Below are 15,279 nucleotides of genomic sequence, written 5' to 3'. Positions count from 1 at the left end.
ACTATGGACATGAATACACTCTCTAGAGAAAGAGGGATCAGGGAGAGAAGCCAAGCACCAAGGGGAGGTCTTTGGCAGGGGTCATGATGTGTGGATGTAAGAGGAGCCGACAGAGGTACAGAGAAGCAGGAACTGAGCGGAGAGAGGAGCAGGGAAGGAAAGGGGGTGCCCTGGAGCAGGATGGGGCACTGGGGTAAGGGAGGTGCAGCAGGAGAACCAACCCTGGTGGAGTAGAGGCCAAGTCACAGGCCTGCGACAAACACTTTCCCAGTGGCTGAGATCAGACTGCCGAATCAGACACCTTGGGAGAGCAAGCTTCTGAGGGCACTGTGATTCTGAAGAGCTACATTTATTTCATCATCCAGAGTAGCACAGGTTTATTGTCAAAGTGGAACACCATCCTGTACGGGAGAAATAAAACGAAGAGAAGCACAGTCCCAGTCTTGGACACCAGTGCCAGGTCTTGGGGACAAAGAGCAGGAGGGCTATAAAAGGAGGAGCCATAGAAGCCAAAGAGGTCCCTTCACAAGGTGCAGATGTCGGAATAGTTTACACCACATGGTAAATAACGTTGGCCACAAGTCCCCAGGGTGCCCCCCTGCACCTCTGCTCAATTCCCCAGCCCCTCCAGGGCTCCCCAGGCATCCCCACTGTCCAGCAGTGAACTTGCCAAGGAGACACCAGGCCTTCTCTTGTGCCGGGGCCGGAAGCTGGCCAGATGGGTCAGTGGCTGGCTGTTCCACAGCATCATAAAGCTGCACCCACTCCCAGGCCCTGACTCTCCATCCAGGCCTGCAGCCAAGCTCAGGAATGCCCTCCTCCATCTGTCCCTCTGCTGCTGGAATGCAGGCTGGACTCTGTTTGCCTTGGCTGCAGGGAAACCCTCTGCATGATAAATCAGAGCCCGAGAAAGATGAGATAAGGGCAGAGCCAGGAACTGGATGTTTCCATGAAGATGCTGATCTCTGGTTTAAAGGTTCAGATCCCCAGTGATTTACACCAGAGAGCAAGGAGAAAAGGTTATCAGCTCTGCTCACATGGGCGGTGTGTTTTGGAAAACTCAATTCCATTGTGTACAAACAAATGCTGTTCGGTAATCTGATAGGACTCTGCCGACACAATGTGGCCATGGGTCCTTGTTCAAGGCAAAGGAAAATTAAATAGAAAACAGAAACCTTCAGTACAGTTCTTTGGTTGGTATTGTGTTTGTGTTCAATAAATATTTATTTCATGTTTCATCGTGTGCTAGGGATGAGCCATGTATTAAATAAGGTCAGTGGAGATAAGTCTTACCACCTCAGAGCTGCATAGACCTGTTGAAGGCAGGCTCGGCAGGTCACACATGAGATCACTGTCATGGCTGACATCTAGATCCCCCCTGTGCTCATAGGTGGGGCTTTGGGGAGTGACTGGATCATGGGTGTGTGGTAGCAGATTCTGTGAGTGTAATAGGGGATCATGGGTGTGTGGTAGTAGATCTGAGTGTGTGGTACTAGACCATGTGAGTGTGATAGAGGATCTTGGGTGTGTGATAGCTGGGTGTGATGTTGGGAGGTGTGGCCTGTGAGAAGAGGTGGGTCACAGTGGGCGTGGCCTGGAAGGTGTATGTATACATCCTCCCTCTTCCCTTGGCCCTGGTCTGCTTCCTACTGCCATACCATGAGCAGCTTCTCTGCCATGCCCCTCTGCCGTGCCACCCTGCCCCGGAATCAGCCAACTGTGGACTGAAACCTCTACAAACTGTGAGCTAAAATAATCCTTTCCTTCTCTAATTTCTAGATGTCAGTTTTTTGTCCCAGCAACAAGAAAGTAGCTAAGACAGTCACTGTCCACACTTCTGTGACTCAGGGGGAGATTATCAGCATCCTATTCTCCCTGCAGCCCTAGGCTTGTAGACATGGCAGGGTAACGATTTCCTCCTCAGTTGTGGCACCATGATCCAAGGCTGCCATTCTGAGGAGTTTCACGCTGGTCTATGAGCACGCTCTGCCTGTTCTCCCACCTGCTACCATTCTGATAGTGCACGTTTTAAGAAAGAGCCACCTGTGCCCTTGAACGTGGGGCTTGGGATGTGAGGAGCCACCCCCAAGGCTGGTACAAAGCATATGCAGTTGGCCAAACGTAGACCAAGGCTCAGTGGGAGGCATGGCTTCCCTGAATAGTCCTAGCATGGCAGAGACCACGGTGGATGCAGCATCACCTGTGTGCGTGACGAAAATCCAAGCTGCTCACCTGTGGGAGAACCATCCCTCTGCCACTGTGCAGCCAGACTATTTTTCTTCCCTTCCCTTCCCTTCCCTTCCCTTCCCTTCCCTTCCCTTCCTTTCCTTCCCTTCCCTTCCCTCCCCTCCTCTCCCCTCCCTTTCCCTTCCTTCCTTCCTTCCTTCCTTCCTTCCTTCCTTCCTTCCTTCCTTCCTTCCTTCCTTCCTTCCTTTCTTTTCCAGTACTGGGGATTGAACTCAGAACCTTCACCTGGAACAATATCTTCAGCTCTTTTTTATTTTTCATTTTGAGTCAGGTTCTCACTAAGTCACTAAGTTGCCCAGCCTGGGTTGGAACTTGTGATCCTCCTGCCTCAGCCCCCTGGAGTGGCGGGCTTGCAGGCTGATGTCTCCAGTTTCCTGTGCTCTCCTATCCAAGCCTCACCTCCCGAACGCTCTATGGCCCCTCCCTGGTGATGTCCACCCCTCCACACCCACCGGATGCCCTCATCAGTGAGTTCTCTTGGCATCGCGGGACACAGCCGACCCCACCCTCCTGGACCCTCCAGCTGTGCAGTCGCTCCCGACTCCTCTGGCCATCTCAGCCTCTCTAGTCCCATCCCAGACCTCTTGTGATCGTCTCCCTTGTCTGGATCCGCTACTTCTGGGATCCTGTGACTTGGTTGAGGCCTCTCCCTCCTTGCACCAGACCCAGGGACTGCAGTTCCCAGGCCCACACACGCCAGCTTTGCCCACCTCACCCCAGACGCCTCTCTGCTTCCTTCCCACCTCCTGCCCCTCTGCCTGCTGAGCTCCCCAAGCTGCCAGGCTTTCTCTCCACCTCTGGGCCTTTCCACCCAGAACCCTCTTTGCACTGCTTCCGGCCTCCCTTTTTGTTTTTAGCTACCTGCACCTCACACTGCAGGATCTCCTCCATTAAATACTCCCCCAGGTGATTCTGCAAGCCTCTAAGACCAGCAGTGTCCCTCTGGTGTGGGTTCTCATTTACTTTTTATTTTGATTGATTGTAGCGCTAGGGCTGAGAGCCAGGGCTATGTGCAAGTGAGCTTTGTGCCGCCCCAGGAGGCTTCTTAGCACAGTGATTGAAAGGCCGGGCTCTGGAATTCGACTCCTGGGTTCAAATTCTGGCTCAAGCAAGCATCTCAGTTAATTTTCTATCACACTGCTAATTAGATCTCATGCTAGATCCTCTTGACTACGATTGGTGAGAAGGTTAAATGGTTTCACTCAGTCAGGGCTCTCTACTTCAGTGCCTGGTGCCCACAGTCGGGGCTCAGGAAATGCTGCTATTAGGGTTTTTCTCCTCAGTAGTGCTTTCCAGCCAGAGTTAAACAGTGGATTGGGTGACAGATCCTTTAATGATAGGGTCTGCTCCGTGGGACCCTGAGGAGGTCTCTGCGGAGAGGGGACAGGGTCCTGGTTGCTGCCACCCCACCCTGCCGGGCGCCTCAGGAAGCACCTGGCACTCAAAGATCTGGGAATGTTTGCTCAGCCAAGGGACGTAAACCGGATGGAGATGTGGGGGGATGGAAGTGTTCACCTGGCGGCCTGTTTGCAGCAAAAAATACAAGCTGGCGGGAGGCTGGGGGTGAGGGTCACGGGTATTTAGGGGGGGCAGGGGCCGTTTATGACTGGATGGATCAGGAGTGTGCATTTTCAGGGCCTTGAAGGCTGGGAGTATTTGTGCAGCCATTGTGCTGAGCTTTCAGGACAGAGGGAGGAGATGAAGGAGCCAAGTGAAAGGCGATACCGTTTTTGCTGTTTTGTTTTTTAACTTTTGCAGAGGAAGACTGGGAAATCTCTTGCACTATTTTAGGTTCTGAAAAAGCAGCCAACTTCCACAGTGAGAACATGAGGGATACTTGATAAACATATGCACTCCTAAAATGGAATCCAGGCATGCAGGCTGTGGGCACCAGCGAGCCTGATTATGGTTGTGCTGGGAACAGCAAGGGGCTGAGGGCAGTGTGACGTGCGGGAAGAGGGCTCAGGGAGGCCAGTTCTGCATGCGGGTGGAGGGGGCAAGCGATGCTGGGGTGGGGCGGGCAGGCCTGGACTGCGCAGCTAGTCCCTGCAGGGCGCGGTCAGCTCAGAGGGAGCCCATGCGAGGCCCCTCCCGAGCCGACGTGACTGAGGACTGGCACTCAGTGCTGTAATGGGACCCTGGAGGCCCACTGTTGCACCTGACTTTGAAGTCCTTGGGTTCTGTCTCATCTCCGGCTTTGTTGATAAGAAAACTCAGGCCCAGAGAAGGGATGTGGCTTGCTCCACGCCACACAGCCAATTAGTGACGAAGACATGAGAGGACGTTCTTCCTTTTGCCTGGGCAGATGTCAGTAGACAGGAAAATATCCTGTCATTGATGTCCACTCAGGAAGCTGGACCTGCTCATAGGCACCTCCGCAGTGGAACAGACTCCGTGGTTGATAATTGTCCATTTGCACTCTGTGTGGCCTTGGGAGCTCTCATGGGGCTTCCTTTTGCTGCCTGGAAAGTGGGGTGACCAGCGGTGATGTAGAGTCACCAAGAGTATAAATGACATGGTGGTCCCAGAGCAGTGCCACAGGGTTGCTGATTGTCCTCATCACCGAAGAGTGTGGCTCGCCTGACCTCAGGGTGGTATGGTCACAGGGGGTTTCAGGAATCATTCCTGGATGTCTTGAGCCCTGACCAGCTCAGCCCTCCTACTTGGAGACACTCAGCCCACCTGTTCTCCTCTGCAAAGGAGGACGAGGATGTGTGCAAAAGCTGAGGGATGAGGGGCAGGGCAGGCAGTGCCATGTGGGCTCAGCACATCAGGCACCTGCAGAATAGAGCCCAATAACATAGCGCTGGGGGTACCCAAGTGCTGGGGGGTGCGAGGAGATCACCCATGTTCACCTGCAGCCCTGGTGACCGAGGCCTGGACAAACAGGTCAGGTCTACGGTGACCAGTCCTGGAACACAGCCACCTGGGAAGGACTCAGATCCCTGGTCCCTGAGGTGCAGGGCTGCCGAGAATCCCAGGAACATTCTTGGCCTATGAAGTCAGCAGCTCTTTCTCTTCCTTTCCCTCTGTTCAGCTTCAGACAGGAAAGTCCAGTCAGAGCAGGCCAGGAAGCTGGTCAGTGCTGCAGGACCGGGAGTGGCTGGGTCACACTTCCCAGTCTTTGGTAAGGCACAGCCAGCTCATATGGGCTGACGAGGGCAGCAGGGTCCAAGGTTTTGATTTAAGAGAAGAAAGAGGCTGGGAATGACATCAGCCCACGTTTCTCTTCCCTCCCCTCTGCTCAGCTCAGGGTCTCCATCGTGGGGATGAACAGGAGCTTCGAGAGTTGCCATTAAAGGCAGCTGCTCCAGGTGGAACCAGGGCATGAGGCTGGCTTTCCCCATAGGCCAGGGCAAGGTCCCCTGGCTGCCTCCAGGTGGAAACCCTGAGCCTCAAGTTCACAGAGATCGCTGATGTCACAGCAATCTCCAAGCTGAAGTGACCCCCAGCAGTGTCATGAGCCCTTTGGCAAAGCCCATGCCACCCTGGTTGTCAACTCTTGTGGCTGTCACCACCCTCAGAGTGGTGGCCTTGTCTTTCCTGTCCAGGGGGAGAATCTGTCCTTCCCTTTGTGCTGACCACCGCTATCACTTCTGTGCATCTGAGGACACATTGTCCCCAAGGGCTCTTGATGATGGCTCCATATAATAAGACTTGTGATTTTTTTTTTTTTTTGTCAGCAAGTGAGTCAGTAGAAAGAATATTGATTTCCTCAAGAACTGTCTCAGGAGAGGCAAAGGGAAGGAGGGAATGGGGCATTATTGGCCATTGACCAACATAGAAGGGCTAAGCATGACCATTTGGGGATATTACTATTCTTGCTAATTCTGCCAGAAAAAAAAAAGGTTTTGTTGCCAATTTGGGGAAATGAGAGGAAGATAGAGCCTGCCTGGTGCATCTGGTTCCTGTGTCTCTCCCTGGATGCAGCACTAAGGGAGGCTCACGGGCTACTCATTTGCCAGCTCTCATCCCTGATTCAGGGCTTCCATGTGGCGCCAATAGCCCAGCACACTGAGTTGGTTACGCTGCCCCTAAACACTGGATTTACCCCAGGGACAACTGCCGTCACCTGCGGGCCTCAGCTTGCAGCATGCCAACAGGGCTGCCCCTTCGCATCTGCTTGGGAAATCCCCAGGTCGAGAACCACTTCACGGGTTGCCCTGACTTCTCTGCGGCATGTGCATTTGGTCTTTGACATCCATTCTCAGAACCAACACTGCAAAGCCTGTTCCCCAACTGCTGAGTTGCAGAACTTTTCAATGCATTTGATGGCAGACTTGCAAATTGTGTCTGTCGTTGCCCAAGGCCCCACAGGGAAGAGGAACAGGTGGCCCCAGGCAGCCCGTGATTGAAATTCCGCTCTCCCATAGGTAGGTATCACCCTGGTCTGGTCCTGGGGCTCCGCTCTGTGCTCGCCAAGCTGTATCTCCTGTGTCTTAGTCAGCTGTTGTCTGTCAAGCACATGTGGCCATAGAAAGCCAGGAATGGAGGCAGGAGGCTGGGACCACTCCAGGGGACACTCTGTTTTTTAAACCCAATGAGGATTGATCTGGCTACCCAGAAGCCCATTTTTCATCCCAGCATTATAAAGAGATCGTTTCAAAGATTACTGCATCAGATGGGCTATCATGCAATGATAGTATTCTACATTGTGGAATTCTACAATATGGATTCATGCTGTAAAATATAACTTACATGTTTAAAAAACAAAAGTCCAGTTTTCACGCTAATGGCTGACGGTCCATTAATATAGGTCACAAGGTCAATTTAACGGTTGCTACCAGAATTAAAAGGGAAAACAGGGTCAGATAGGACATGGCAGACCTGAAAACCTCACAGTGTGTTGCATGTGGGTACGAGTGGCATGTTCTGAACCCTTCGACATGTGTGTGGTGTGCTCTGGGTCGAGATCACCAAAGACAGGGGTTTCCACCTGAGCAGTCCTCCCCTTTCTTTCTCCCCCTCCCTCTTGCTTTTCCCTTCTCGCTCCTTCTCGCCCTTCTTTGTGGATGTACAAAGTGTTTCCTGCTGCCTGCCACCTTGGTTCTGCTTCTGCGTAGCCTCCCGCCCATTTTACCTGCTGTGCCCCAAGATCCAAGTGTCCCGAGCAGAGACGGAAGTGGCTCCTCCAGGCCTTCCTTGTCCTTCCTCCTCTCGATTGCAACGGTCCTCATGGGCTGTGGCCTTCGAGATAGCCCTCACTCCTTCTTTCTTTGCTTAATAAATACATTGCTCTAAGTCATCTGATTCCCATTTCAGGCCACCAACTCCACCGTGAAGAATGCAGTCCCCAGGGCGGTCCGCGCTGTGCCTGGTGCTCCTGGTCGTGTGTTTCTCTGGGGTGCTGAGCTCGGTCCTGGATCCCATGGATTCCATAGAGCTCATGGAGTTCATGGCTCATCCTTTGGTGAGTGAATCTTTTGACACATCTCTGATTTCCTGGCAATGTCACAGGCAGAAAACATTTCCTCAAAAGTGGACGGAGGGGTCTTTGTGCAAAGGTTGCTGGTGAGGCAGAGGGGTGACGATGGACAGTGGTGGATGAGAGGAGAACGAGGTGTTCGCACAGGACTGCTTTCAACTCGGCATCAGAGTGGCACACAGGCCACAGGACCTTGGTCTGTGTGTATCTCTATCCATTACAGTGGACACAGCACAGTGGACCGCAGGCCTAGTCTAGGACCTTTGCTGACACATGGTCCGGTGGCTTTGTCTTTGGAAAGCGAGTGGGAGTTTAGCTCGGGGGTGATGCATGCCCTGCTCTCCTTATGGGATTATTCCCGCTTGAGCCTCTCTGTGTACAGAGTCAGGGCATTTACCGCCGGGACAGCTTGGGAGACCCGGAATTCTACTTGGCCCTGTCGAACAACATCCTCTCTTCAACCAGGAAGTCCCAGATGAAAGGGTATGGACCCCACAGAGGGGATCCAGCACAGAGGGCAGATGGGACTGGTTCCTAGAACAGCGGTTCCTAGCACTCACTGTGTCACCACAGCTCTCCTTAGGAAGCATTTGATCTTTCCTAACCTTCTGTCAAGTGGACTCTATTTAATCCCATCTCAGGGTTCAGACAGAGGCACAGAGAGGTCGAATAACTTGCCCGAGGTCACAAGGCCCTGTTATGGTGGAGCTGGGATTTGAACTCAACACCCGCAACCTTTGCTTCTATCGACTGTATTCTGTAACTCAAATGTACTAAGAGCTTGCTATGTGCTACTCTGTAGCTCTCCTACTTCCTGTGACAATCATGGGAAGCTGGCATTATTTGATGCCCATCTTATAGAAGAGTAAACCATGACTCACTGGGGATGAGTAGTTCCCCAATGTTGCCTGGTTGGGGACCAGCATAGCCTGGCAGGCTAAATTGCAGAGCCCCTTCAGAAACCAGCATCAGAACAGTACCAGCAGGATATGAGGAGGAAAGAAAAACTTCTGAGCCTGAGTGGTGGCTCCCGGGCCCTGGGACAGCAGGGATGCGGGGGGGGCCTGGTGAGCAGAGTCACGAGACTGGCCTCATAGGTCACCGGGGTGACGCAGGGCTCAGGGTAGGCAGAAAGCACCTTTTTAAGCATCACAGTTGTCCTTCCCTGACAGGGCTCTGACAAGTAGCATGTGAACCAGGTGAGGTGATCTCTTCCATTTCCGGATGCTGAGCCAGGCTATAAAAATCCTTCCTGGGTACTCCACCAGGCTCCTGTGTCCCTGGGGTATGGTGCCCCCTGAAACCTGGAGGCTGAGCTTGCCTGGGACAATCAGGGGTGCATGGACAGGAAGCCAAGGTGAGGATTTCTCTAACTGACGCCTTCTCAGATGTCCTTCCAGGTGCTACATGAAGAGGACCATAAAGAGGACTATAAAGAGGACCTCGAGAGTGAGGAGCTGCTGAGCCCTAGGTGTCCAGGTATGTGAACTCCTCCCTGGGGGTTGCTCTTGTAAGCCCAACCACTGGCTCCTTTGCAGCTCTAAACACGGTGACCCCAGAGTCCAGGTCCCAGCACATCCAGCCTGTGGTGGGCAAGGACACAGGGGACAGAGGTATCTGCTGGTTCCCTTCCCAGTGCAGCCACCAGGCCCACCTGGCTCTGGGTTCCAAACTGAGAAATGGCCTGCGGTTTATGTTGCTCTGGACGGAAGTGCTCACTGGAGGTCACAGCACTCCAGGCTTTCCTGCCCTCCTCCCCTTCCCTCTCCTTCTCTGCCATCTCTCCTTTCCTGGTGTAGCCTTCCCTGCCTAACCCCATGGCAGGCACAGAGCCAGTTGGCTATTCTGGAAGACATTCATTATTTTGAAAATCAAACTTCTTTTTTTAAAAAAAAATCAAACTTCTTGCAGGAGAGTTCCAACTCTCGTTTCCACTGAGTTCTTCTGGGGTTTGGGGCTGCCAGCTTCCCTGGGAGCAGCTGGTGACCCCACAGCTATAAAAGGGATTCTTTCCTGTACTTCTGGGTCCTGCTGCCTAAGGCCACAGTGCCTTGAAGAAGAAACCACTTCCACATCTAAGATTGGACATTCCAAAATTTTCCAGGCATGCTTTCATTAGAAGCCATTCTGACAGCAATAAGTCACCATGAAAACACATTTTCAGTTTAGTATACGTGGTCCTCCTGGGCCTCTAAAGTCACTTGGGAAGCGTTGGCAAATCAGCCCATCTCCTGCAGAAGATGGATTGAGCACTGAGGTAGGAAACAGCCACAGAAAGGAGAGGCTCAGGCTGGGCCAGGTGGAGCTCAGAGGGACCACAGATAGCAGGAAGCTATCACTTATGGAAGCCCCACCTATGGTTGCAAAAGGCTTTGATCAGACACCTGGATAAGAACCATAACACTAGGGGTCCTCACACAAGATCTTGACTCCCTAATAACAGTCATGTAGGAAGCCCATCGCCCTTAATCGTGGTGGACAGCTGTGGCTCGAAGAGTCCAATGGGCCTCCCAGGTCAGAGGTGCCCACCCCACTATTCTCTTGGGCTCTGAGGTCCATGCTCACCATTCTCGTGTGTGTGTGTGTGTGTGTGTGTGTGTGTGTGTGTGTGTGTGGTCCCACATGTGGCTCCCTGCATGTCTCTTGAGTACTTTGTAGAGGAGGACTGGTGGCAGTGTCTCATCTTACAAGGTAAAGGACTCAGCGTGGGGTAGCCTTGAGGATTTGGGCTGATGGCTAGAGGGTAGGATGGATGGTTTGGTCAGGACTTCACAACACAGCATCTCATGACTCATGTTCTCTGTCCATGCTTGGCTAGTGGGCCATAGCTGGGATTCTGCAGATTCCCCTGTATGAACTGCCCTTCCTAGACCCTACAGGAGCACAGGCTCTGTGGCTATACCTGCTGAGTGCGGGCTGACATTGTGTAGACGATGCTACCCAACTGCTCCCTATAGAAAATACCAAGAAATGAGCACAGATGATAGGCATCTCTGGCCATTTACTTGCTATGCAGTTGAAAGGGAGAAACAAGAGTCCAGTTCCTTGAGATACAGACCATGATTCCCTGGCCAAGAGAGAGCATGCCAGGCTCCTCCTCTTGGGTGAAGGCAACTGGCTTCTGTCTTCGCAGGTGGGAGGTGGGTTTCTCTACCTGCTCAGGCTGGTTCTAGAAGGTACCATCCTCATCAGTTTTGCCAGGCAAAAGTGGTGTTGTTTGTTCAAACAGCTGGGTCTGAAGACCCAGACCCCATGTCACAATTTGAGGCCAACTTTCGACCTCACTCACTCAGGAACACTAGTGACACTAGGAGTCAGGGAGTCATGAGCCAGAAAAAGCCAGACAAACAGCACAGGGGAGCAGGCAACCCGGAAAAGAAAACAGGCAAAACACCAGGAGCCAGATGAGGGTACAGGGGCATCTCAGCAGCATCTCAGGGAGCCGTTCCTGCCCCTCCCAGTGCCCCAAACTGGGCACAAGGAGTGGCGCTTTCCAGGCCTTGACATGATGCAGTTTGCATTTCTAACCCCTACCCCTGGGCTGAGCTTGCGACCCCCACCGATGGGATTCGGGTGGCCCTGACACCTGGATGTCCCGGCCGTCTCCTGGGTCCCTGTGCTGTCCTGTGGTCCAGAGGAGGATCCAGCACGGGAGGCACCTCTTGTGTCCCCCAGACAGCTGTGGGCGTGTTGCTCGGGGATCCCATGCTCGTCTCTCTTCTCCAAGCACTGCCCTACTGTGACTCCAAGGCTCCCCACACTTCACGGGGATTCTGCTCAGAGATGACTGCTCTAGAAAGGTCTTTCCTAAGACCTGAGCGAAGTTTATCACAATTCTGCCATGTAGTATTAATACTTTTGCTTTTCAGCTTGATTTTATTTTTAAAATTTGCTTTAGAAGTCTTTGATTTCCTGTGAGCATATATCCAACAGTAATGCTTTATGTTACTATAGTACTTCAGGGTTTACAGCATGATTCAGCTGTTACCTTTTTCAGTCCGAGTTGTGGCAGGGTCTGGTTAAAAGGAAATGGACTTCAGAGTCCAAAAAATATGGTTTCAAATCCCACCCCTGGCCCTTGGTATCATGAGGTTTCCACTCTTTGAACTTCAATTGCTCCACCTGAAAAATGGGTGTCATCTGTCTCAGGCCCTGGGACCACCTGGGTGACAGGCAGATGGTAGCTGCTGTTATTACTACTTTTATCATCATCACCGTCATGCACACAGGTACAGAGGGGAGCACAGGAGGCAGGTTTCCCCACAAGAGCAGCTGTGGAGGAGACTAAAACAACTAAAGCAAAAGAGGAAATAAGTTTAGGCGCTTCACAGGCTCTCCATGATTACTTCCTGGGTTTTTCATTCAGACGCCAATGTCAGATCCCAAACCTGTCTGGTTATTAAAGTCACCAGCAGGAATCTTTTAAAAATATGGGCCTGCCCCATAAAGATTATCATTTGCTTGGCCTGGGTGGAGGCTCCAAAGTGACTGTGCATGTGTGATGTGTGTGTGTGTGTGTGTGTGTGTGTGTGTGGTGTGCACGGTTCCCACTCAAATGTGGGGAGTTGATTTTGTCCGGGGAAGGGCCAGGCCTGTTGAATTGTGGTGGTGTTTTTGAAAATCCTTCCGAGAAGGCGTTTCCTTTGCTATGAGGGGGCCCCTCCTTGCTGTCTCCAGGGAGAGATGACACCCCGGCTGAGGGTGACTAAAACTCTCTTAGAAGGCACCAAAGAACTCAAGAGGGGAGGAGGCAGGGAGGACCTTAGAGCCAATGCTGAGTGAACAGCTGTACGAGGCTCCTAGGCTAAAAGTGGGTAGAGTCCAGGTCCCTTCCTCCCAGGGCTCTGCCTTTGCCTCAGCTCCGTGAAAATCTGTGCAGAGGATCTGCGCTGGATTCACAGGGACAGGTGGCATGCGGATTGCCACGTGCTCTTCAGGCCCATGTGTGTCCTACACACACATCGGAGAGGGAGGGCCTCAGGGACAGAGGGAACCCCAGGCAGACATGGGCGTCCTGCTGGGCTCCAACCCTGAGCCACAGCCGGGAGGAAGACGAAGTGGGTGAAACGGGGTTGTTACTGACCTCTCCTGTCTCATATGTAGCCGCTGTCCGGGAAATCCTGTTTATACTCTGGAGAGGACAGTTCACTGTCCTGGTTACAGAGGGACCTGGAGCTCGGGGGACCTTCTTCAGGGACAAACATGGCCACCTTGCTTTTCAGGGAAAAGTGTGCTCTAGGCCAGCCTCGTAAATATCGTCAACGCCCTCTTTCAAATGGTCCCAGTGGGCAACATGGTATGTCCAGAGTCCAGAGTTAGAAATGCACAAACAAAAACTAGCAGGCCATCCAGGAAGCAGGTTTCCATCACTCAACCATTTAAATCCAAAGGAAAACAGGAAATTTGACCAATGTCATTGTGTCGTGACAGACTGAGATTCCACGTGAGGTTTTCAAAGTCACTTTATTTTTCCTGTAAATACATCTTATGAACAGTAAAATATATCATACAATGCATTCCTAAACAATCTGCACAGACTGTTTTTATCATTTGAGTTCATGGCAGCCAGCTGAAGGACATCAAAATAAAATAATTCTCAACAGGCTGGTGGGTTAAACCAGCCTCCTAAAACAGACATGGTTTACAAGCGTACAGATATTCCAGCTTTCTTCAATAAACACTCAGGGCCAGAGATTTAGCTTAGTGGTTTTGCTGCCTGGTACACAAGCGCGAGGACCCGAGTTCGATCCCCGGTACCAAAAAATAAATAAGTAAACACTCAACAAGTAGAGTTTCCCATGATAAACCTTCTCCAAGAGCTTCCAGCAGCAGTGCTTGTAGTATTTAGAACAAATCTTACCATGTTTTGAGAAAATTCTTTTAAAAAGCAGGCATAGAGATTGTAATTTTATGCTAAGACCTCTGTGATCATAGTTTCCTGTTTGATTTAAATTTTAAAATAATAGTCTTACAAGTATTCCCTTAATGTTTTTCTCATATAAACATATCCTCAATGCACCTAGGTGGAAAACTCGTATTCTTTAATTTCTGAATTAATTACTGGCCGAGCCCAGGGCTCTTCTCCAACTGTATATTCCAGCCACAGTAGGGCCAGAGATCCCCTCAGTGATGGGGATGAATCTCTGGTGTGGCCCAGACTGGTGAGTCCACTAGGAATTGCCTGGCACTGACCCACTCTGTGCCGGGGGGTGAGCAGGACCATGCGAAGGGGCAGCGACAGGAACAGTCCCTGTCCTTGGGATGCTCACAGTCAGAGGCCAGACAGGATGTAATAAGCAGGAAAGAACATTTCTAAGATTTATATTCGAGGTGTGTCTGGGCTGCCTGGAGCTAGCCTGTGTTGAGGAACAGAGCCGTGAAAAAGACGGCAGTCTGCAGCCTGAAGACCGTCTGGAAAAACAACAAAGAGCTAGAAGGCCCATTTATTTTACCTTCCAATTTTCCAAACTTGCATTGCACACCTGTGGTGTTCTAAATCCTGGGAGAAGAAAGAGCACACGCTCTGTGAGTAGACTAAGAGCAAAGGGAGCTAACAGAAGGCTTTCCCCAAGGTCTTTCAGATGCGCATGGTTCAGCTCTTGTAATGTGTGCCTGTCACCCAAATGGAGCTGGAAACTCTGCAGCCTGTTCCTCTGGCCAGAGCCCTGGCTCGTAGCGTCTGAACTGTGGCCCCTTTGAGTCCTCCACTGCCATCCTGGCCCATCACAGTTCATGTTCCACACAGTGGTCCTTCATCTTGGTCACCAAGTTGGGGGCAGGGTTAGGGGGGCAGAGAAATACCCTCCTCTTTCTCAGAAGGCATTCAGTAGGGATTCTTACGGGTGGGCTGCTGTGCCCAGCTTCCACCCACACCTGCTGTTTCCTGTACCTGCTGGAGCATCCCTCTTGTCTCTCTCCATGTCTTCTCATGGCCTCAGTGCTTTCATTTCAGATGCCCTGGGAATTCCTATGGTGGACGAGTACACTGTGGATGTCGAGCTCAGCTTTGAGAATGTGTCCTTCCTGGAGTCTCTCAGAGCTCAGCTGCACGACCTCAGTTTTCCAATTCAAGTAACTGACACTGACCCAGTGACTGCCATTCTGAGCATAGAGGTGACAACAGGTGAGTGAGAGCCCAAGGCCTTAGGACAGATGGCAAGGTGTCTCAGGAGAAAGGTCACTAGGAGCTTTCTCATTGGAGCACATGGCTCTGGAGGCAAGGGGAAGGACCCAGGGGCCTGCAAGGCTTCACAGCCTTCAGGGTGAACTCTGCAGCCAGGGTCTCCTTATTGTAGGTGGTGATAGGAAGTTTGCCTGGTGGCTCCCGTGATGGTTGTCATAAAGTGGCCCTGAGATATGACCAGGTGCTTCTTGACAAACTATTGGGTCCTCTCTCTGGGCATCAGTAATTACAGCAAGGACCGGCTCAGGATATTAAACAGCAGCCAAGTCCCTTCTTTGTGGCATCATAGATCAGGAAGTAGGACTCAGGAAATGGATCAGAAGTAAGACATTAGGCAGAACTTCTCAGACCATGGATTAGACTTTCTGGGTGCTGCATAACAAATGCCTGGCAGTGTCTGAGGGCCGGAAATCTGAGGAAGCTG

At 51.8% G+C, this 15,279-nt stretch overlaps 1 protein-coding gene across 8 annotated transcripts in view; it reads left to right on the top strand.

Moving 5' to 3' along the window:
* Adgrf5 (adhesion G protein-coupled receptor F5) overlaps positions 1-15,279 on the top strand; it is a 66,378-nt gene that overhangs the window by 24,750 nt on the left and 26,349 nt on the right. For 4 of the 8 annotated variants that reach the window (XM_087184646.1, XM_004846404.4, XM_087184647.1 and 1 more), the window contains exons 2-4: positions 7,510-7,657; positions 9,073-9,151; positions 14,625-14,795. In XM_087184646.1, the coding sequence (XP_087040772.1) occupies positions 7,532-7,657; positions 9,073-9,151; positions 14,625-14,795 (376 nt within the window). In that variant the 5' untranslated portion in view covers positions 7,510-7,531. Of the gene's footprint in view, positions 1-7,509; positions 7,658-9,060; positions 9,152-14,624; positions 14,796-15,279 lie in introns of all 8 variants that reach the window. The other 4 variants (XM_004846407.4, XM_004846406.4, XM_004846402.4 and 1 more) reach the window with 1 other exon arrangement.

This window comes from Heterocephalus glaber, unplaced genomic scaffold (assembly GCF_053883595.1).
Source record: "Heterocephalus glaber isolate CG9 unplaced genomic scaffold, H.glaber_assembly_v1.0 deba00001497, whole genome shotgun sequence".
In the NCBI taxonomy this organism is placed as follows: Eukaryota; Metazoa; Chordata; class Mammalia; order Rodentia; family Bathyergidae; genus Heterocephalus; species Heterocephalus glaber.
Note: the sequence above shows the minus strand (reverse complement) of the source record. Positions and strands in the feature narration are given on the sequence as shown.